At 41.5% G+C, this 22,428-nt stretch overlaps 2 protein-coding genes across 14 annotated transcripts in view; one reads left to right on the top strand and one right to left on the bottom strand.

Moving 5' to 3' along the window:
• Positions 1-22,428, bottom strand: part of BRF1 (BRF1 general transcription factor IIIB subunit) — a 270,488-nt gene that overhangs the window by 124,549 nt on the left and 123,511 nt on the right. For 7 of the 11 annotated variants that reach the window (XM_075926416.1, XM_075926414.1, XM_075926415.1 and 4 more), the window contains 2 exons: positions 12,913-12,985; positions 1,800-1,949 (listed from right to left, as the gene is read on the bottom strand). In XM_075926416.1, the coding sequence (XP_075782531.1) occupies positions 1,800-1,949; positions 12,913-12,985 (223 nt within the window). Of the gene's footprint in view, positions 1-1,799; positions 1,950-5,690; positions 5,954-12,912; positions 12,986-22,428 lie in introns of those variants that run through there. The other 4 variants (XM_075926417.1, XM_075926422.1, XM_075926423.1 and 1 more) reach the window with 2 other exon arrangements.
• On the top strand, positions 6,934-15,549 carry BTBD6 (BTB domain containing 6). Of its 3 annotated transcripts, XM_006134090.4 has the most exons (5): positions 6,935-7,564; positions 7,775-8,081; positions 8,595-8,685; positions 8,931-9,049; positions 9,279-12,109. In XM_006134090.4, exons 2-5 carry the CDS (start codon positions 7,864-7,866, stop codon positions 10,309-10,311), a joined length of 1,461 nt encoding a protein of 486 aa, XP_006134152.1. In that variant the 5' UTR covers positions 6,935-7,564; positions 7,775-7,863; the 3' UTR covers positions 10,312-12,109. The 3 variants fall into 3 exon arrangements, with proteins under 3 accessions (XP_006134150.1, XP_006134152.1, XP_006134154.1); XM_006134088.4 differs by having other exon boundaries at positions 6,934-8,081; positions 9,279-12,110; XM_006134092.3 differs by lacking the exons at positions 6,935-7,564; positions 8,595-8,685 and having other exon boundaries at positions 7,945-8,081; positions 9,279-15,549.

The raw sequence follows: 22,428 nt of genomic DNA, 5'->3' as shown, positions 1-22,428 counted from the left end.
TCCCATCCAATAAAATTAAGCTAGCAAACTATGATCTGTAAAATGTTATGTTTTAGTTAGGTTTGGCAGCCAAAGTGAGCTATTCAAATACAACATAAGAATACTGAACTATTCCACATAAAAAAAAAATTTTTAGTAGCAATTTGATCTTCTTCAATAAATTGCTCTTCTCAAACATTTCCAGAAACCAAAAATAAGATATAGATTCCATCTAAGCAATAGTCATTACTAGTTAAAGATTATTTTATTGTTATTTGTATTTCAGTAGTACCCACAAGTTTTCAATTGGAATCAGGACTCCATGGTATTAAGTGATGTAACAACGCATAAGAAAACTGGCCCAGGACTGAAAAAGGTTACACTAAGATTTGAAATGATATAAAACGGTGTCACGAACAATAAGAGAGAGGGTGAGATTACCAAGAAGACTGTGTGGTCAACATGGGTTATCAATGTGCTCTGAATTACTGCTAACATTGCTACTTTACTTTTATGTACATATTTAAAACTAACAAATAATGCAAAGTGTTTAGAAAACCTAGGCAATCAAACAAGCTTCTTGATACCCTCACCATCTCAGCTATCCCTGACTCAACCTAATCTAAGTTTCTGGGGCTTTTTTTGTAACTATCAGGGCTCGTCTAGACTACATCCCTCTTTCGAAAGTGTGATGTAAATGAAGCGCTTTGAAAGTGCAAATGAAGCGGGGATTTAAACATCCCATGCTTCATTTGCATAATCGTGTCCCAGTGGTCTTTTGAAAAAGAGTATTTCGAAAGTGAAACCATAGTCTAGATGCGGTTCTTTCGAAAAAGGGGGGCTTTTTCTGAAAGAAACATGTCTAGACTATGGCTTCACTTTCGAAATACCCTTTTTTGAAAGACTGCTGGGACACGATTATGCAAATGAAGCACGGCATATTTAAACCCCCACTTAATTTGCACTTTCAAAGTGCTTCATTTACATCCCTCTTTTGAAAGAGGGATGTGGTCTTGACACAACCTCAGAGCATATGGGGGTCTCTTGCAGAGCATTTTGAAGAAGGAAAAGGTAGCATTCTTATGGATTAGTTTGAAGGCACTTCATGCCTAAGGGACAGCATTAAAGAACACTTGCAGACATTGCGAGAAAAGAGGAGAAATGGGAGGTCAAAAGTTAGTATCGCTGCGAAGCTGGAGGGGACAGGAAACTATGCAACGTGGAATAGATATGATTTAGAAGTGAGGGGCAGGTTAGTGAATGGTTTCAATGATGAGGACAAAAAGTTTGAATTTGCAGGGCAAGTAGAGAGATTTCAAATGTATGGGAAGAGAAACAGGCAAGGAAGATGACCATGGCAACTGTATTTTGCAGATATAGAATGAGTGATATGGATACCAGAGAAGAGGGGAGAGTAAACAAGCCGTAGGAACAAGAGGACCTAGAACAAAATGTCTTAGCACCATAGACAAAAATAAAATGTTGGATCTGGAAATGTTTTGGATGAAGAAGCTTCAAAATTTGAACATGACTCTGCACGATTAGGCCACAACAGTAAAGGATATCTAATAACGTCTCAGATAAGGCAAGGGGGGCTTGTCCTAGAAACTTGATTTAAGGCACACCAACTCCAGTTATGCAACTCCAGCTATGAGAATTGTGTATCTTAAGTCAAATTTCTGGTGTAGCGTAGACCTGGCTTGATGAAATATCTATCTGAAATATTTATCAGTTAGCTAAACCCCAAACCAGAGCCTTTTCATAAAGTAAATACAACTGTCGGTTTATGTGCTGAACAATTTACACAAGATTTCAGATACCTGCTCCACAGAGCCCTGACGGTCGACGTCCTGTGTGCATCCAGTCTCTTTTCATTCTCTGTAATAATCGCAGAGCTGTCATTGATACTTTCTGGTTCTTATCTCCAAATTCTAGCATGTGTGCAAAACGAGGAATATATAAACATGGATCTGCAACACAATAAAATATAATTATTTCTAATCTTGACCTTTAGCTTTTGAAATCTGCACTCTCAACAAGTGCCTCAGACATTCCATACTTGATTTGCTATGCATCTTAGTAACAAAATTCGTACAATACTTTTTGTATATATTGGATCCTTTGACCTGGTTATTCGTTAGAAACAACATTGTAATTTCTGTGCCAATTGACAGCTAATGCACACATCTACTTTTAGGCTATAATTCTGTCATGCGCCTAACTTTATGCATATGCTGGACATCAATGGGTGACTCCGTACATGTTAACTCAAGCTTTTGCAAATGCCTTTGCAGGACTGAGGGATCATTTAGATCCAAACATTTTAACGTTCACTGGTATAACAACATGTATATTAGCTTATGTATCTTTGTACCTAATTGAAAATTACCCTTTCAAACACAATGAGTCTGTTTAAAAACAAAACATTACTACAAAAAATCTACATGTATCTCCAAACGTAACCAGCTACTTTTCCTTAATCAAAATTCTAATCACAGATTCATGCTCCAGCAATGCAAAAAGTTGTTCATCACGCACATTAGAGCCCATGTAAAATGTCATTGACTTCAATGAAGCTAAGATTATTTACACCTAATGAGTATCTGCTCTTCAATGTATAATTTCAAATTTTAGTATTATCAGCAGCAGTCTAATAAAACAGCAAACCGCTGTCTGTCTGGGTAGTTGCTTTACCTAACCTAAACCAATTTTTAGTTTATCAAACAATATTTTAAAAGCTATGCTCTATGTATGTTTACTCTCTTTTTCTGGGGGGTATCAATTCCTCATTTCCTGCCAGCCTCTTATCACTTGACCCAAAATCTATGGGATATGGTAAATTGTTAACTGTTACACTCAATTCAATTTCCTTAGATGATTCCCCATTTGGGCACTTGAACTGATGAAGATGGTATTTCTGCTGAAAAAAAATTCAATTGTCTTACAGATTTGCATTAATCAAACCAGTTTCAATTTTACCATTAAGGTCAAATAATGGATACCCTATTGCAATTTCCATTTACCAGGATTGCACTACATACTGACAGACTTTCAGACTCTCGATTTAAAACACTGCATATTTTACTTTAACGCAAAAACATCCAGACAAATATTTTTCCCCAAAGAAAAAGTTTACAAAATGCAATTACCTAGTAAACATGATTATAAAAAATAAAACAAAATAGAAATATTAACTCCTTAAAGGCAATTAGTAAGGAAACCAAGTCATTCCCACTGTTCTCCAGTCATCATCCATATCACATGTAATATCCTGGACTTCTAATTGTATGTATTTTAAGGTACCTATCACCAAAATCTGAAAGAACACGCTAGGGAAATCAACTTTCAAATCCTTCAATTAAAATAAAACAACCATCATGATAAAGGTGTTTCAAAACTATTGTCTCATTTCTTTAAAAAAAAAAATCTATAGTTAACAAAAAACTAAAGAATTGTAAGTCAAACAATACAAAATAACTCTTTAAAGTAAAAACAAATTTCCCTAGTTTTTTAAATTTCCAATTTCCCTTTTACAATATTCCTAAACAACAAACATATTATGATAATGAGCTGGCAACTTCAAAATCTTCCCAGATTTACTTGGCAAGGTTTATACAAAAGGGGTCAACTTCAGTGGGAGCTGGGCCACTCATCACCTCAAAGAATCAAAGCTTCAAATAAGGGGAGGATTTTTTTTTATTTTAAATTCTTCAATGCACTTTTTCTCTATAATTTCTGTATTGTAGCTTTTAAGGAAATTATGTTGGCATTGATGCCCACAGATTATTTGATAAACTAGTTTACGCTAGATATTATTAATTTAAATCTTTAAAACTAGGAAAACAATTGGGATCTTGAAAAGTAGCAAATGCAAATTACGTAAGCAAAAATAAAAATTGAACAGAAAAGCTCTCCACCAACTGGCTGACCATAAATGGCTGCAATGCAATACTTGGAGTATCAAAATTAAACTAAGTCTAGGGCTTTTCCTTATTTTCTCAGCCTCTTAATTTTCACATATTGCGCAGGACACAGCACACCAACACCACTTGGGGGATGTTCCACTCGCCAAGGTCCAGCCAGGTGAGGAGGCAATGGAGCCCCCCACCTTTGAGATGCACGAAGGCGCCCTCCACCACCATGTGAACTCAGCTGAGCCTAGTGTTACACTGTTCCGTGGCAGGCTCCAGGTGTCCAGTGCAGGGCTTCATAAGCCATGGGAGCAGAGGGTAGGCAGTGTCCCCGACTATGCACATAGACATGTCCACATCCCCCATCCTGATGGTGCAGTCAGGGGAAAAAGTAATGGCGTGCATCTTTTGGAACAGGCTGGATTTCCTAAAGACATGGGCATCGTGCTTTCCCCAACCATCCAACATTAATGTCCGTGAAGCAACCCTGGTGGTCCACGACAGCCTGCAGGACCATAGAAATGTATCCCTTGTGGTTAATGTAGTCGGGTGCCAGGAGGCATACCTGGGAGGTCGACAAATGCCTTTGATGTCGACCGCGGAGCGTCCAGACTTCCGCGCTGAGCCGACAAACAGCTGATCAGCTCAGCGCAGCAGCCATGTAAATTTAAATGAAGCAGCAATTATTTAAATCGCCGCTTCATTTTTCTATACCGGGTAGTCTAATATACATGTCTCTGTCGCCAGAGGCATGTTGTCTAGACATACCCCAGGAGACACATTGTGAAATCCAAGAGCTGGTGACTGCTTTCCAGCAGGTTCCGCTCCATGGCAGAAGTGCTGTAGTGTCCACAAGAGCAACCAGAGTAGGCAGTGGAACGGGTTTGCTGTCCCTCAAGGAGGTAGGCAAAAGAGAGGAGCCTGGGACACAGCTATGGGGGGGGGGGGGGGGTGAGGAGAGAGAGAGGCACAAGCCTCAGCTAACCTCAAGCACAAGCCTCAGCTAACCTCAAGAAGCAGACACAGGAAGTGTCCTGATGCCCTGCCCACAGCGATTCCAGGGGACTTTAAATGCAATTGAGGCTCCAATGGGTATGAAAGCTCTACTTGGAAATAGCTCAGCATTATTTCAACAGGCATTTGCTGTGTAGACACACTATTTCGAAATAAGCTATTTCAGAGTTTTTCTTCTGAAATAGCTTATTCCAAAATAAGCATGCAGTGTAGATGTACCCTATACAGAACCCTGTGGACTTCAGGGGGAATTCCATGCATTTGCAGGGCCATTCTCAGTGCAGCAGCTTGAAGGATCAGGGCAAAAGCTAACAGTTTTGTTTATTTATGCTGCTAATCAGTGTGCACTCAGAAAGAACTTCATACACTTGAGAAAGTTCCCCCCACACCCTTCCTTCCTAGCCTACCTTTATAGGACACCTCAGCTTTCAAAATTATTAGGATGAAAAAATGCAAGACTCGTTTGATCATACAAAACAGAGTGTATAAAGGTATGTGTGGCCTGTGAACAATTGCTGCAATACCCTGTGCTTCTGGATGTTAATAACATAACACTTCCAGAAATCGCTTGTTTCTCTACAATCCGACACCAGGGCAAAACCCACCGAAAAAAAGGATAAAACTCAAACAGACACTCTCAGGAGCCGGAGTGTCAGCCTAGGAGCAGAAGGCCTGTAGCTGAGGAAACAACCAACAGGTTGAGAATTTAACCTAAAGCAAACTGTCCACCAGTTGCCTTTCCTACTGCAACCCCACTCTTACATACTTGGGGAGTATGCACGATACCTTAGCTTCCACTAATCCGAATTTAGCCCAAAGGTCTGCTACAGCGCTGAATATCCCTCTTTGCTTTTACCCCCGGCGCAGCTTAATGTCTTGTCTGTACTCCTGTTCCTCCTAAAAGTTCAAACGCTGGAGGCAGAACTGGCCTGACAGCAAGCAGCTTTGCGCGAAAGGCGGCTGCAGAAGGCCTCGGGGCGCCCTCGCTCGGTCCGGCTGAGAACTACTGGCTGCCCAGCAACAGGATCTCAGACCCAGCCCCCTCCCGGTTTCCAACCATTTCCATAATCATGGCTTCTGACTCCATGGAGCAGCCTGCCGTGCAAACTTTCCCAGCTCGGTGTGGGCGGAGGGACGCCTGGTGAGGGCAGCAGGTACAGTAACTCTGACTTTTTGTGTGGTCTGGGACCGGCTGGGTCCCTGCAAGATCCCCATCCTCTCCCTTGGCAGCGGCGGCAGCAGCTGAGTTCCAAACTGCAGTGCTGCTGTGCCTCTGCGTGGCATTTCTGCCTGGATTGCTAGGGCTCCCACTCTGCAACATGTCAGACTTGCTCTGCTGCTGCAAGTAACGCCCGGGGTCCGAAAGAAAACAAAAGCCCCGCAGGCTCTTGTGTACACGGGCTGGGGGTGGGGAGAGGGAGAGGGAGAGGGAAGCGGCTTTCAGGAAGAAAAGTCGCTCCGATCGGGAGCTCTGCCCCATCTGTTTACTGCCTTCCTGATTCACCTTGGCTTAGCATCAAAGCCCGAGACCAGCCAAGCTGAGAGCTGCTCTCGGGAGGGGGAGGCGCACCGGGGAAGACGCTGCAGCGGGGAGGACAGGGGGGGCTTTCGGGGAAGTTTAACGCAGACTGCGAATCTCCCGTGGGTCTGGGTTTACTTTTGCAGAGGGCTGGAGGGAAGTTGGCGGAGTAGGTCCCCACTGCACCAGGAAGGGAGGGGGCTAGTGGAAAGCGGGGGGGGGGGGTGAATGTTGGGGCATCGCTGCGTTTTGCTCCATTGCAGCCTTTCCTGGGCGGTACATTTTGGCTCCCTGTAATTTTCCCAAGCGGCTGGGGCTCGGGAGGGAGCGAGGGGGGCGAGCTGGTGGGTGAGTAGGAGGGAACGGAGAAGAATGACATATTGTCTGGGAAGGGAGGGAGCCCGGCCTCCCCGGGGCCCGGGCCCCGCCGCTCCCCATTGGAGCAGGCGGCGTGACGCGCGGGGCCGCGGCTGGCTATTTGAGGCAGGAGGCGGGGGGAAGCAGGCACACGCACACACACACACCCCGAGGAGTCGCGCACACGCGTGCTGACACGGGCGCCCAGCCCCGCTGCTGGCTGAAGCTGCCGGGCTGCAGAACCGCAGCCGCGCAGGAAGGGAGGGAGGCGGCAGCGCCTGCTACTCGCCGGGGAGACGTGCCGATCGGCCCTGGCCTTTCAGACGCATCCTCCGGCCACGGTCGCTGCGCTGGGCACGGACCCTCACCCCGGGGGCATCTAAGCAGAACTGAACCTGGGAAAGTTTTGTTCCACTAGCAGATCGGCGGGATTTACCGCATCTGCAGCCCCTCGTCTGAGGAGGAATTACAAGATGCGTACTGGGAACTGAAGGCAGCGTTTGTTCGGCCCTTGTTTAAATACCGTGGCTGGGAAACTCTTGAACTTGCTGGTCTCTCCAGATCTTTAACCCTTGCACGGGAAAAGGATTCGAGTTGCCTCTCAAAGAGGTATCAGTGATTGGCAGCAGCTCAGCGCTGGCTGGGTTTTAACTCTTGGAAGATTTCTGTATTGACTCTGCTGCTTCTCCTTTTCGGTAAACTCTTTGCCTGCATGATCCCTGCTGGGGTCTTCCTTTGCAATCCTGCCTTTGATCTTTGAGGCTGGGACCTTCTTCAAGCAAAGGTGAGCACTGGCTCGGATTCATTAGGGCACCGTATTGCCTCACAGACAAGGTGCTTTGGGCTTTTGAGCAAAAGCCGCAGTTTAAAATCATAAGTATCCAGGTAAAGGGACCTGACTTTAGAAAAGCTGTTCCCTTGCTCATGCCACTGCCCCATGACTGCCTCAATGGCAGGATCATGAAGTGTTTGACTTTCTTTCTTCTGCTTCCAGAGACCTTAAAGAAGTCCAAAAAGAGTGTGAGGTCAAACAGCAAGGTGCCAGCATGCTATGAGATAGTGCCCTTGTCCCTGAAGAAGAAGATGGCTGCAGAGCTTTACCCTGCCAGCACGAACACCAATATTGCAAACAGTAATAACGCTGCTGCTGCCACTGTCGCTGCTGCTGCCAACAGCAAGAAAAACGCCTTTCAGCTTCAGCAGAGTGCCCAGCCTCCTCCACCACCGCAACTGCAAAACCTTAACAATAATAATTTGGAGAGTTCCAACTGGCAGTCCTTCCACCCCACTCTGCGGGAGAGGTAAGAGCCAGACCAGCCAGAGTGCACAGAGCCTGCCTGAGCAGCCCTTGCTCTTCACCCCATCCCCCTCCCAGCCTGCAAGAGAACTTTGGGGAGTTAGTCCCATGGCAATTCCCCCTCCCTCTGGCAAAGGCACAGGATGGGTTGTTTAGCAACAAGCAGCCCTGTCCCCATGTCTCTTCTTCCTCCCCCCCATTGTTGGGTGAAGTCAGGTTTCTGAAGCCAAAAAACTGAATTGTAGCCTCACAGCCACAACACACATACACCCTAAGGTGGAGCAAGTTCAAGTATTGCAATTGCACACTGGCCACCTTCTGCCCTCAAGTCTCACTTGTGAAATCTTGCACAGTGAGAGAAGGTATCCCACTGTGTCCCATTATACCAGCTGTAGCAAGGGGATGGAGTAGAGGGACTGAAAAAAGGGATAGATTTATGTAGCATTAGCTCAGTCCGTGGCATCAGGTAATACAATTGGCAAATCTAATTTGGTTTCTCCCTTCCTGTTACTTTCAGGAACGCACTGATGTTCAATAACGAACTCATGGCTGATGTGCATTTTATCGTAGGTCCCTTGGGGGCCTCAAAGAAAGTTCCAGCCCATAAGGTTTGTGCATCTGATTTTTTTCTCCCCCCCCCCCCCCCCCCCTCCTCCTGCTAGGGCAGTGGAGTTAATACAAATATTATTAGACAAGTTAACTCAAATTATTCCTTTATACCTTAATTCTAATGGGACAATTTAAAGGATTTCTGTTTGAACTGAAGCTTTTAAGTTTCCCTCAGTACCTCTTCTGCCTGTTAGTATGAGATTACTACAGCTATATGCTACATTTTGTTTTTGTTTTTTAACAGTATGTTTTGGCAGTCGGTAGCTCTGTCTTCTATGCTATGTTTTATGGGGATCTTGCAGAGGTCAGATCTGAAATCCATATACCAGATGTGGAACCTGCAGCCTTTCTAATCTTATTAAAGTAAGTGGTCATTACAAGTCTACAAATTATACAGAGACTAAAAGTGGTTTATTTAAAAAAAAAATCTTTAAAATCTTCTAAACAGCCTTTAGGAATGTGCAGGTATTACACTTTATTAAATGTGCTGATAAATGTCAAATTATGGACATTACTACTTGTCAGGACAATTGTAGCTTAATCTCTCACAACCTATGTCGCTTTTAAAAATACTTTTTTTTTTCCTGTTTAGGTATATGTATAGTGATGAAATTGACCTGGAAGCTGACACAGTGCTTGCTACCTTGTATGCTGCCAAGAAGTATATCGTCCCAGCCTTAGCAAAGGCTTGCGTCAATTTTCTGGAGACTAGCTTAGAGGCTAAAAATGCTTGTGTTCTGCTGTCTCAGAGCAGACTCTTTGAGGAGCCAGAATTGACCCAGCGCTGCTGGGAAGTAATTGATGCTCAAGCAGAAATGGCATTGAAGTCAGAAGGCTTCTGTGAAATTGATCAACAAACACTTGAGATCATTGTAACCAGGGAAGCACTAAATACTAAGGAGGTGGTAGTTTTTGAGGCTGTTCTTAATTGGGCAGAGGCTGAATGCAAAAGACAAGGGCTACCAATTACACCAAGGAACAAGAGGAATGTATTAGGAAAAGCTTTATATTTGGTGCGAATTCCCACAATGACTTTGGAGGAGTTTGCCAATGGAGCTGCTCAATCTGATATCCTTACCCTTGAGGAAACGCATAATATATTCTTATGGTATACAGCTTCAAATAAACCCAAGCTAGACTTTCCACTGACAAAAAGGAAAGGACTTGTACCTCAAAGATGCCATCGATTTCAATCATCTGCATATCGTAGTAACCAATGGAGGTACAGAGGTCGCTGTGACAGTATCCAATTTGCTGTAGATAAAAGGATATTCATAGCAGGACTAGGCTTGTATGGGTCAAGCTGTGGCAAAGCTGAATACACTGTCAAAATTGAACTTAAGCGTCTAGGAGTTGTTCTTGCTCAAAATCTGACAAAGTTTACCTCTGACGGATCCAGTAACACTTTCTCTGTGTGGTTTGAACACCCTGTGCAGGTTGAACAAGACACATTTTACAACGTAAGTGCCATTCTTGATGGCAATGAACTTAGTTATTTTGGACAAGAGGGAATGACTGAAGTACAATGTGGAAAAGTAACATTCCAATTCCAGTGCTCCTCAGATAGTACCAATGGAACTGGAGTACAAGGAGGACAAATACCTGAACTCATTTTCTATGCATGATGCATTTCCCTTTGATTGTACTCCAGTACTGCTATTCACACTAAGGGGATTTTTTGATTACTACAAAACTCCACAGCAGTGTGGAATGTTACACTACTTATCTACTACATCAGGCTATCAAAATAAGTGAAGGAATGCTCTTGAATTTAATCTTATTTTATTTATTCATAAGATATTTGACTAAATTAAAACTGCAACATGCAGAAAAATGTTAAATTCTGCACGTATTGTGCATTTATTTTGTATATAGATAACTAACTTGCAGATTGCAGCTGACTCAAGCAGGATGTTCTAAACTAGAGCAGTTTATGAATCTGTGAAATATAAAACATTTTTACTTGCCCTTAAACCTGTGTACTTGATCATTACTGATCTTGTGGCTCATGTCCATGTTATTATAGCTACAGTACAGTTTACAGTGGTGGGACTCTTAAGAAAATAATAAACAGAACATTCTGACTATTGTGTTTGTCTACAAAGGGCATAAAACAATTAGCACAAATATAGAGGTTGCTTTGCAAGATAACTAAAGCTCTCCACAAACCATCAAACTACAATTTCATCCCGTCTGAGGTAATGTTTTAAGGAAGCACCGTTTTCTTAAACTTCAGTGACAAAGCAAAAAGATGGGACTATAAAGCTGATTTTAAAAAAATCCTAAGCTTTTATTTGAAACCTTACAAGCTTTCATTCAGATTAAGTTCTCTACAGCTATTGCATTTGCTCTTTGTATAGTTAGGGAAGCTTTAGATTAAATTGACATCTGTCCCATTTTCAAGTGCATTGCAACAGACTGGCTTAATGTCTAGGACCTTGCCTATAACCAGTTAAAAACAGACTGATTAAATTGGTACAGAAACTGTGTGGACTTAGAATAATTAGAAACCAAAGTATGAAGTAAGAACTTTGACTCAGTTATGTAGATTTGGTATAAATTACAGTACTAATAAATGCAGTTTATATACTTTTTTTAAAATGTACAAAAGCCTACCAAAGGAGTAAAGAAATGAAACATGTCATTAATTAAACTGCCTGAATTCAGGCACTAAATTGAGAGAGAGAGAGAAGCAGTCTGGTAAAAATTTAATAGTACATTTTAAATTCCTGATGTGAGTGTAACCCACCTAAAAAGGCCACAGGGCTAAGCACCTTCTTTGCTTTTTTTTCCATACAGCTTACAAGTGAAAAAAAATCTCTCAATGTACCTTATCACTTATTTACACCTGTTGAGCAAATTCTAGGATACAGACTATAAAAAAAAAAGATGGAAGTAGCTTTTTCTATCATTAGAGATTAGGCAATTGAAAATATTTACTATGTGCTATAAGCAGGACCCCTTTCTCTTGTAGCAGTGACCTTCGAAAAAAGTACCCAACAGCTAACAGAACTAGAGATTTTTCCTGGTATAAAAAGTACCACTAACATTTACTTTAAAAGCTTTCCTGTTTTACAGACACGTATTTACTGACTGCTCTATGTTAGACAATTCAAATACAAACTATAATATATGGCTTCCTATTCTGTTTTTGCAAATGGGAGTGCAAAATACTCAAAGAGCTGGATTTCCACTGCAAAAATCAGAGGGAGAATATTCTTTTCATCAAGCAATAACATATGCAGAGTTAACTGGCCCAGTGACTTGGCTGATAGCTGTGTATTATCACAATATCCGGACTCCATGATTACTGAACTCAATATTTGGAGAGGTGATGCTTAGTTTCTAGAGATAGCAATGTTTTCAAGTGCTCCTCAATGACTAGCTATAAGAGTGAAGTTGCTTGTTTGAGACTTTTTGGCATCAGCAATCTCATGGAGGAAATAAAGGAAAAAGAAATACCAGAATATAAAGGCAGGTAACAGTCCTGTGATACCCTTATGAACCACTCCCTTTAACTGGAGTTAGCAAGATTTTCTGTGGCTCACACATGGTAGATTGTAACAAAGTACTGAAACGTAATGCATATACTGCTGTCTGGAGCTGCTACTACCAAAAGCAAATGTTAATATATGTTAGTTTTAAAACTATTTTCATACAATACAACCTGTTCTTATTTTAACCATCACATTTTCAAAAAACAGTTTTCAAGAAAACTGATTACTGTCATTCTCTAAAAATAAAGCTTCACATTTTCCATAAATCCTCTTGTATTTCAAGTGCTGATAAAATCCGCTTCAGGTAGTGAACACACAGTAAATTTAACAAATACTTAACCTAATGTTGTGTTTTATTTGGTCAAGCTGAAACATGAGAAGTCTGTGCAAGCTTGGAGATAAGCCTATCTCTCCCTCCCATGTCAGTACATACTCTCATTAAGGCTTACATTATTTATATACTTAGAGGTAGTGAATGACATATTTAACTAAAAAAAAGTAGTATCAAGAAAATATGCATATAACAGCAGTTCCACTATTTTCCTCTCTATTTTAAAGTAACTTCTACTTTTCAGTAATTGTTAAATTTTATTCCTGGACTACTATGAATTTCATTTTAAAGTGCCCCTTTAATACATAATACTGTATTGTGCAAATATTTTGCCTTAAAGCATTCATGAACCTATGACAAAGTATACCCAATGCAGAAAGCCAAGTTAAAGAAAATACCTATAGCTGGAGCATTTATGCACAGCTCTCTGGCCAACAGAAGGAAAGTTTTTCCCAGCACATAGACATTCACCTATTAAAGACAGAAAATATTATTTGAATCTTAAACAAACATTTAAAAACTACTCCATTATACAGAGATGAAAATCCACCTCTGAAACATTAAACACATTGCTTTAGTTAATAAAATCATCCAGATATGTTACAATGAAAGTAATTTGATGCAACAGATTTACAGATCATGGATTTAAGAGAAATTCTCATTAAAAGCTGTATGAAAAGTTAAAGCTGTAAAACAAACCAAAGCAGAAATCTCCACTAACACCACATCACTTTTTTGTAACAAGTTGCCTATTATGCTTTTCAGTGGACTTCAGTGTCCTGGAGTACTTGGGTAGTTCCCAAATTGTCAGTTTGTAAAAACTTTAAATTTTTGTATATTTGTATATCAATGTTACATTAAACGATAACTCTGTAGAGAAACTTGTCTCCTCGCATAACAAAACCTGAATTAAAAGTTTGTGCAATTTTAGCTTTGTATAATCACGTAAAGTGGTATAATTAGAATTGCACAAGCACAAGCCAAACTACTCTTCCACCCGGGCAGGGAGTGGCATTCATTGCTCCAAGGATTTTTGCTTTCTCTCATTTTTCATTTGCTATCCTCACTTCAGTGTACTGTTTTTCTAACCTATAAAGTCCCAAGTGCTTAGGAGACCTGCCTCTCACAGTGAATGAACTGCCACAATTGAGCTAAATACAGGTTCTCAATCTGAGGCTCCCTTAATATAAATGAGGGGGAGCAGTTAGTGCAGCATTTTCTGAGACAAGTCCTCAATTTTGGAACAGCACCCCCACTTTAGTCCATTGAAACTCAAATTGGATGACTTTCCCTGCAAACTGTAATGCTCATCTTTTTTCCCTTTTATTTTAAGGCCATTGAGGAGACTGTGCACTTAAGTAGATGTTTATGGGAAGCCCTTTATTTATGTTCCTATAAAGATTTTTAATTTATGGAATAGGCACTTACAGTACTATTCCAAAAGTTTGAAGAAATTAAATAAAATAAAGTGTTAAGTCAGGATTTTCTGACCTTAGGAGAGGGTTGGATGTTGCAATGCTCCAGTTCCAAATTGGATGTGAGTGTTCCTACCTGAGCACGCTGCAGCCCCAAGCCATAAATACAGGTCAAAGTTAAGAGACTCAAATTCAAACTTCTGAGATGGTACTGAAAAAACCCCCAGCCCTTATTTAATTAGTTGGTGTTTTAGTGGTTTCATGCAGCAGAAGTGTTCCTCTGCCATGCTAAGTGAAGCTGGTGAATACAGAGCAAAGTGTGCACCTGGGCTATTGCAACACATCAAACAAGCTTACAGAAAGCCTGATGAGGGTGCAGGCCTCCTGGTAATAAATATACTCATTCTGCATTCAAAGCTATTTTTTTTAAAGTCATTCAATTTGAAGTGAACTTTCTTCAAGGTATTTTCACCTACTCTTCTCCCCTTGTTCAGGAGGGAGAAATGATTAGGGATTTTTCTATGCTTTAATTCTACTTTTTTAAATTTAAAACCATTACAAGAATCTCCAAGGTTGCCAAGCATTTTCAAAGAGATCACTCAGTCTATCACTCAAATGTAGATGGGTATTATTTCACTTAGTATATTTAGTGGAATGTGTTGAATTGCACTTTAACATTATCTCCTTTTATGACCAACAGCGAGACAGGACTAGCAAGTGTTATCTGTAGGTCTATGGAGAAAGGATAGTACAACACAGAAAGGAAGTGACCAAAATTGAAATGTGTTCCCTGAATTAAGATTAGTCTTGATGCATATTAAGGTACAGAAATATATATTGATACCCAGTCTCTAGCACTTCCTGTAGAATTTGACACTGTATGGTTGATTTCCTTTTTGCGAGCCATGAAGATAGAACTATACAATGTTTCCAAGTGTCTCTTGCTTCCACTGATTTGGGTTCTCTAGATGCACTGCAGTTTGTTTTGACAAACTACTAAGAAGATTAAAGAGGGTTTTTTTTCCACATTGAAGTTTGAGCCTCTTAGATGGATGACCTGGGATTATAAATCTTAAACCTCATCATTTAGAAATCTGACTTGCAAAAAGGATTTATTATTCAAGTCAATAAAGTACCTCCATTAGAGCCAACAACATATCATTTTTCCATCTCAGGCTTCACTAAGTCACCCAGCTTTTTCATTTTGTTTAGAAAACAAACCAACAGATGAAAATATTCATCTTCTCTCATGTTTTTTCTTTTTTGGAGGAAAGTTCAAATGCCTCAGTCTTGTCCCCAGTCTCGCATAATTGTAGACAATATGATTAACACTTCTCAGCAAATTTTCCATAAAAACACCAATCACAAAATAATTAAATTCTAACACTCAAAGACACAGTTTACCATGGTGAAGCCCTATCGACCAAGGCCTGCTGGGTGGAGGTCACATTAATTTTTTCAGTAGAGCCAAGTGCCACAGTCAAATTGCTATTTCACTGATTCGGTCTTCCAATCCTGAGATGTAGGACCCCAGATCTAGGACCTACTTGAAACTCAATGTAAATCTAACCTGCTTCATCCACGTCACGTACAATATAATGACTGATCTCAAGGTGCAGAAAACCTGTCCACACAAAACACTGATTAAACTTAATAGAAATTGTACTTCAGGGAATTTCTGCTCTAAGATCCTAAATGCAATCTTTTACCGTGTTCAGTTACCACTGATTCAGGCTACGTCTAGACTGCAAGCCTCTTTCGAAAGAGGCTTTTTCAAAAGATACTTTTGAAAAAGCCTCTTTCAGAAAAGAGCATCTAGACTACAACCAATATTTTCGAAAAAGCGAGCTGCTTTTTCAAAGGAGAGCACCCTGGCAGTCTGGATGCTCTCTTTCGAAAAAGCACAGTTTGCATTACATAGCACCTTTTTTTGAAAGAGCACTTTCGAAAAAAGGCATTCTTCCTAGTAAAACGAGGTTTTCCGTAGTCGAAAAAACTGCTGCGTTCTTTCGAAAGAACGCGGCAAAAGTCTAGACGCAGGGGAAGTTTTTTCGAAAAAAGGCTACTTTTTTAAAAAAAAACTGTAGTCTAGACACCCTCAGAGAGGAAGTCGGAAGGTACTACATGCTATCCAGTGGACTGTATGTTACTCCATTTTTTCACAGAGCTCATACATTTTTAATGCTAGTGTAAAAGTCACAGAAAGAATAAGCAATACAAAAAAGTGGCTCTAGTTCTATTGGCAAGCCAGTACAGATACTTCATCTGGATTTGCTTTGAGAGAGAGTATACTTTTCACTTTGGAATGATCAAATATTCATAGGTACTGGGACATTTGGCACTTTCTCTATATACTGGAAATTAAAGATGCTACAAGGCTAACACAGCAATCACTAAAAGACATGTATTGCTGAAATATGTCATTTAAGAACCTCTGATGGTAATAAATTATGAGGGCTCTTCCACATATTTTGAACTTTGTTATTAGTCTAAGGTGGTAATATTACAGATTAAATATTTTTTTAAATTTAATTCCACATTCACCATTTGCATTTATTTATTAGTCTTAGATTTCATTTAACTTTGGCAAAATTCATTTACAGCCTGTTTCACTCTTTCATTCTCCCATCCTACTACTCGTTTTGGTGAGGGTCTACAACCTTACAGGTAAATATTTAAATCCTTTTTCTCCAATCCCTAACTCTGGGTTAATTCCTCTAGTTCAGAAACTATGATAACATTTGTACATCTAAACCCATTTTTTACAAGCATCTTAATTATGGTGAAAGAAGCGTGATTATCCATTTAAAAAGATGGATCTGGTATGGAATTCAGCAGCCTTATTGTACTGCTCCCATTTGTCAGACAGCTTAAAAAGGCTGAACATTCCAAATCTAAGTAATACAGTCCCATTCCTCTCAAAATCCAGGGATCAAACTGGAAAAAATAAGCAGTACCCTCCTAAATTCTGTTCACTCAGACTCCAAAACAAGATGACATTCCCAGTAGATTACGCAGATCTTCACAAAATGATTGTTAGTGTTTGTATGCTTTAATCAGCCATAAAATAGCTGTTTAAATTATTATTATCAGGCTTCAGAAATACTGTCCCAATCAGACGGAATAGCAGCGCCTAATCCCCCTCTCAGAGGCAATGTTTCAGGGTATCTGCAGATTTAGGCAGATATCATTACAACAGTTTACAACCATACAGGCCAGATATATTAAAAAAAAAAAGACATCTGAGTTTGTCAACCCACCTGTGAGAACTCATCCTTTTGATCCTTATTTTCTTAACAAGGAATATAATATGCTATCAAGATGTTCTTCTTTCCACCTTATTGCATTATTCTTTTCAATATGATATTTGCATATGCTTACTCTGCTACAGCTAGATAGACTCCAAAGATTTAGTTTCACTTCTGTGGGGGATCCTCCCACCTGTGGAAGGATTAGTTAATCTACTCTACATTTCAGATTCTATACTTCTCCAAAGGGTGGGGAACCTTTTTTGGGTTGGGGGCTGCTGAATCCCACACTAATAGATTTTGTGTGCTCTAGTCCCATGGTGAGAGAGCAGGGAGGCTGGAGTGCCAATACATGTTCCCCAGTGCGGGTGGAGGGGCTGAGCCTTGGGCGCTGGATTTAGGCAAACTGGGGGTTGCGGGTTCCCCATCCCTGGTATAGACTTAATCAGTTCTTATTCTTCAGACCTTGGAAGATGTTTTAAAGTGACACCTCCAAAGGAAAGGAAATCTTTTCATCCTTCAATTTTCTTTTCATCACAGGCAGTCCCCGGGTTACGTACAAGATAGGGACTGTAGGTTTGTTCTTAAGTTGAATTTGTATGTAAGTCGGAACTGGTACATATTGTAGGGGAAACTCTAGCCAAACATTTTTTTTAGTTTTGGATAGCATAGGGAAAGGTTAACTCCCCTCTAATGTTTGTTTTGCTGTCTGTTCCCCTGTTCAGAAGATTTCACATCTATTTCTGTCCCTGTGACAAACTCAGGACTAAAGGAGTAACTCATCAAATACCAAACAGCTCTGCACCATGCTTTGAGCTAATAGCTTTATTTCCACACACCACCCAGGGTTCTAGGAGGAGGGTCCTTTTTTTGCTAACACAATGAGGCCAGCACTTTGTTTGTTTTGGTGGAGTCTTTGTTTGCCCAGGGAGCCCAGCATGTATAGGGGGAGGAGGGGCCGAGAGGCTGCTTTTGTCTGCTGTTCGGCAGCCTGTTGCTCAGGGGAGGGGGCAGCCTGTTGCTGGCAGGGGGGGAGGGGGGAGGCGTGCAGGATGCGAGGCCGCGGGGGGGGAGGGGGGGGAACAGCGGGCGTGGGGAGGCACTTTTCCTCTGCCCGGCAGCTCTGCGGGATCCCTGTCCCTGTGGCCAGCTGCTGCAGGCAGAGGCCAGTTGGAGCCGGCGGAAGAGGAGTAGAAGGTGGATTCTAGGACCCAGGTGAGCGAGCCCCGGGGACGCTGCTGCGCTCCGGGAGCCCGGCATGTATAGAGGGGAGGAGGGGCGGAGAGGCTGCTTTTGTCTGTTCGGCAGCCTGTTGCTGGCGGGGGGGGGGGGGGGGGGGGGGGCAGCGGGCGTGGGGAGGCACTTTTCCTCTGCCCGGCAGCTCTGCGGGACCCCAGTCGGAGCCGGCCCGAGGAGGAGGAGGATCCTAGGATCCAGGTGAGTGAGCCCCGGGAATGCTGCTGCGCATGTGCGGGAGTTGCCTCACCCAGTTCGTATCTAGGGATCCGACGTAAGTCGGATCCACGTAAGTCGGGGACTGCCTGTATTTACTTTTCATATCACGTCTGAAAGTCCTGGCTCATAAGAGCCCACATATTTACTTCAGCTTTTGTGGAAAAGAACAGTCATCTACTTACTACTGACAAGCGAATTAAACAGGTAGTCAATCTAAAGCATGCTACAGTTTGAAAAATCTCCACTGAAAGATATATGCAATCTGAAATTCATAAGATTTTTAGATTCTATTTACTCCTTTGAAAATAGCAATTGACCAGAGTACCTAAGACACAGATGCCTAATCTTTCATCCAATAAATTTATCTAATTTATTTAACAATGGTGAATTTCCACAGAGGATTGTCAAGATCAAAGAAAGATAATCCAGTAAAATATTGAGTGTACTGACAGTGGCATTGGTTGTCTTTTTTTCAGAAATACCAAGAACCGAACAATAAGAATACAAAGCTTCTATGGATACTTGCTTGAATAACAAAGGGAACACTAAAAGCAAATAAGTACTTAAAGGAAAATGTCTATTGTTTGGGGGAAGATACCTGAAGTTATTTGGTTCATTACGATTAACATTTATTGTGCAGCAGGGCCTAAAGACCACATCCAGGTTGTCTAAATTCAAGAGATCAATATATAAATTTGTGTGGTGGGGTACTGGAAACAAATTCAGTCAACCTGGATGTGTCATGAAATAGTTAAAGAGTATTACTATAGGAAGACAGCAACTAGGTATCTCCAAAGGTTTCAAGATTTACTATTAAAATGTTTTCTTATCCAATCAGTAGGCCGAAGGTTTTCATTGTTTAGACCTTCACAGCCATGTGTTTAATCCAAGAAAGAAAAAGAGATCCAAAAGATCACAATCTTACACCAGTGAAACCTTTCTAGTTTCTAATTTAAAGTGACAGACCTTAATCCACTTCTTTCAATCAGTCAAAAATTCACTGAACTAAGTGCCTTCATTTCATCTTGTGCTGAAAAGCACTTCCTCAATCTAGGTCCTCAGAAGGAAGAATATACTTCAGTGTAATTCTGTTAGCTGTATTACTATTATTCTCCTGTCCTACAACAAAATCACGTTTAAATGTATAATGTCACCTACGCAAGGAGATAAAAGGATAACCGTTCAAGGAATCAGCCAGTCCACTTCTTAAGTAAACAAATTTCTAGAGGAAATAAGTTGCAGTGATGATACATATAAGAAGGAAAATTTAATCACTTGAGAGAACAGCCATAAGAGAAGGAAGCCAGTTTTTTGGGGGTTTTTGCAGGCTGAAGATTACAAAAATTACCAGTTACTGTATTTCCCTTCTTGTGCGCTCTTTCCCCCCATCTGACAACACATCTCTACAATAAGCAGTAACACAACATACAGAAACTTATATAAAGAGAAGCAACAATATAGCCATATTAAAGATGACATTTTCACTAGAGATGTAAAATTTTGATTAACTGGCTAATCGAATAGTCAATAAGGGCACCTCTGCCTTTAAAGCATTTCAAAGGTGAAAGCTGCGGGGAGCATGGGGCCAGCAGGGGACTCAAGAAGTCCCCCAACTGGCCTCGTCCTCCCTGCAGTGTTTCAAAGTGGCAGCACCATGTGGAGCCCTGGGTCAGTGGGGAAGTCCTCAGTTGACCCTCGGCTCCACATGGTATTGCTGCTTTGAAATGCTGTGTGCAGTATGGGGCCAGCTGGGGACTCCCAGCTGACCCCAGGAGACCTCGAGACTGCCAGCTGGCTCTGGGCTGCACGCAGAATTTCAAAGCATCAGTGCCCTGGGCTCCAGGCAGCACTGCTGCTTTGAAGCACTTCCTCCTTTCCCTCGCACCTTTGCTGCCTCTTTCTGATAGAAGCAGAAAGGGGTGGGAGAAGCAATTAACTGACTAACATGTTTGACTATCCAATAAGCATTTGCTTTATTGGATAGTCGACTAGTTGTTCACATCCCTAATTTTCACTGCAGAGTCAGAGATCAAAGTAAAAGACAGAGAACTGCGAAAACCTTCTCTGTCTGAAGACAGTTGCAACTACATCTCAAGATCATTCTGCTACTATATAAAAGAGAGGGACACCAGGAACAGACTGGTATTTCCCATGATTAGAGGTGTGAAAGCAGGCTCTTTGCTGGCCAGGCCTCTCGCGCATATTGCCATCCAAGCAAAAGGTCAACTTCCCCTTGATGAAAAACCTTATACTATGTAACTTAAAGATCAGCGACGAACAGGAACCAAAACCAGACCCAAAAAAGTTCATGTAAAGTTTGTGCTGACTGTGCCATGCCATGCCTGATAAAGCAGAAAAGGAAAAACAGGAAACCATCTCACCCCCTTACTCCTGTCACTTAACAGACAGGGTCTGCTAGCCTATCACAAAAAGCGCGCAAAAGCTCTCTCTATAAAACAGCTTCCCCTCCTGTATCAAATTGAGGAATCCCAAATAAACATTGGATGGCAGAATATGAGCCAGGTCTGAGGACTGATCACCCGAGGGCCACCTCCCGCTCACCGAACCAAATGAGTTCCTGTAGAGCGTAACGTATACCAAACATAACGAATACCAAATATGATGTTGTTGTAGTTTGTGTGTCTGTTAAATGTAAGTATTGTTATCTGAAATTGTTTAGAGGTATTGTTAAGTAGTAGTGTTAAGAGTTTTAGATAAATGATTATTCTTATAAAATAAGACTGATGTAAATGTAACTGTTAATAATCCCTGGTCCCTTGTTAACAACTATTGGGATTTAGAGAAACCTCAAGGAAGTTTCTTTACTGTATTGCATTTTGCTTATTGGTCATTCTAATAATTATTTAGTGCCTACATATGTAAAAAAATTGATAAAATAATTTATACGTAGAAGCCCTTTAATAAAAGTTTAGAAGATATTTAGTAATAGTTCGCCTGTTTCTGCGCTTCCCTGGGACTAGCCACATTTCCAAACCTTTTACTTTAAACCACAAGAGGGACAGTCTTTTGACACCTTGTAAGATCAGATCTCTAGCTGACTGGTTCTCCCAGGATGAAAGGGGGAGAGGATCCTGAAACTTATGGGCAAACCCAAACAGTACAAACATGTAAGTCAAAGCTAAACAAGTTCCTCAACCCTTTGAACTAGGGATGAAAGTGACTAGACTATCCAATAAGCAAGCCTTTTTATGAAGTAGTGGACAGAAAGCAAAAGCTTATCAGATAGTCGACTAGTCCCTTGACTAGTCGCTTCCCCACCCCTTCGCTGCCTCTATGAGAGGCAGCAAGCAGGGGGGCAGGGGAAGAGCAGAAGCCAGTGCTGGTGAAAGCAGGCTTAGAAGCCAGTTCCCCTATCTCTGCAGGGGGCAGGGGAGTGGCAGGGACTGGACATGAGCCAGGAATCAGCTGATTCCCAGCTCATGCCCAGTCCCAGACGCTGGACCTCTGCTTTTTTAAATATATTAAGAGCCTGGGTTAGTAGCCTGGCTCTTAATACATTTCAAAACCAGAAGCGCAGTGGGAGGGAGCAGGGAGACCAGCGTGAACCAGGATAGCTCATTCCTGGCTCATGCCAGGTCCCCGCCGCTGTGTTTCGGCCTTTTAAATGTATGAAGAGCCTGCCAGCTCTTAACACATTTAAAAGGCAAAGCTGCAGCAGGTTTAGCTCCCAGGGCCCCCGCTGAGGCTCCCCGGCTTCTCGACTAATCAATTAATCCATCAACTAGTCGATTAGTTGTTTAAACAAAATTTAATATCCCTACTTTGAACAAGTAAA

Source organism: Pelodiscus sinensis, chromosome 4, assembly GCF_049634645.1.
Source record: "Pelodiscus sinensis isolate JC-2024 chromosome 4, ASM4963464v1, whole genome shotgun sequence".
In the NCBI taxonomy this organism is placed as follows: Eukaryota; Metazoa; Chordata; order Testudines; family Trionychidae; genus Pelodiscus; species Pelodiscus sinensis.
This window is presented reverse-complemented; position numbering and strand designations above follow the sequence as displayed.